Source organism: Pterocles gutturalis, unplaced genomic scaffold (genome assembly GCF_000699245.1).
Source record: "Pterocles gutturalis isolate BGI_N339 unplaced genomic scaffold, ASM69924v1 scaffold14528, whole genome shotgun sequence".
NCBI lineage: Eukaryota > Metazoa > Chordata > Aves > Pterocliformes > Pteroclidae > Pterocles > Pterocles gutturalis.
In genome coordinates, this window is record NW_010125806.1 from 10,526 (window position 1) to 11,156 (window position 631).

At 51.2% G+C, this 631-nt stretch overlaps 1 protein-coding gene across 1 annotated transcript in view; it reads left to right on the forward strand.

Annotated features, from left to right (window-relative positions):
• Positions 1–631, forward strand: part of REP15 (RAB15 effector protein) — a 774-nt gene continuing 143 nt past the window's right edge. Inside the window, 2 exon segments of the mRNA XM_010078733.1 lie at positions 1–294; positions 296–631. Of these exon segments, the coding sequence (XP_010077035.1) occupies positions 1–294; positions 296–631 (630 nt within the window).

Here is a 631-nt window from a genome sequence, read left to right on the forward strand (position 1 = left end):
ATGTGGAAACAACTTCCTTCTGCAGAGAAAATGGGCCAGAAGGTCTCACACGAGGACAACCAGGAGAACAAGGCTGAAACTCTTGTCATCTGTGAAGTCTTCAGCCAAGGTGTGGTCCATGCATCTCAAAGACTGAAGGACTATCTTGGCTTCGTGGATCCTCAGACCAAATTCCAGCCAGCCACAAACACACTGATTGAGATCTTTTTGGTCAACTTTATCAGCTTCTGTGTGGAAAAGGGAGTGGAGGAACGTATCACCACCAGCAAAATGACCAAGCAGCAGTCCTCCCTATTTTGGGGTGGACTGGATCTGGACCTTGTCTGGAGCTGACAAGCAAATCAAACTTCAGATTGCCGTGCAGGCTTTACAGCTGGCCGAGCTTTTCTGTAGCGAAGGTGGCCCTGCTGAGGAGATGGAGGATTGCTGCCGGGAAGCCAGGCTGGCAGATGAGCTCTTCAAAAACATGAGCAGGTTTGAGAAGCTGGCAGAGTTCTGCCGCCTGGTGGGACGGGACTGTCTGGGCTTATTCATCGTGTTTGGTGTGCCAGGGAAGCCCAAGGACATTCGAGGAGTCATGCTAGACAGCATTGCCAAGGAGGAGCAAAAATCTTGCCTGTCGGGCAGGAAT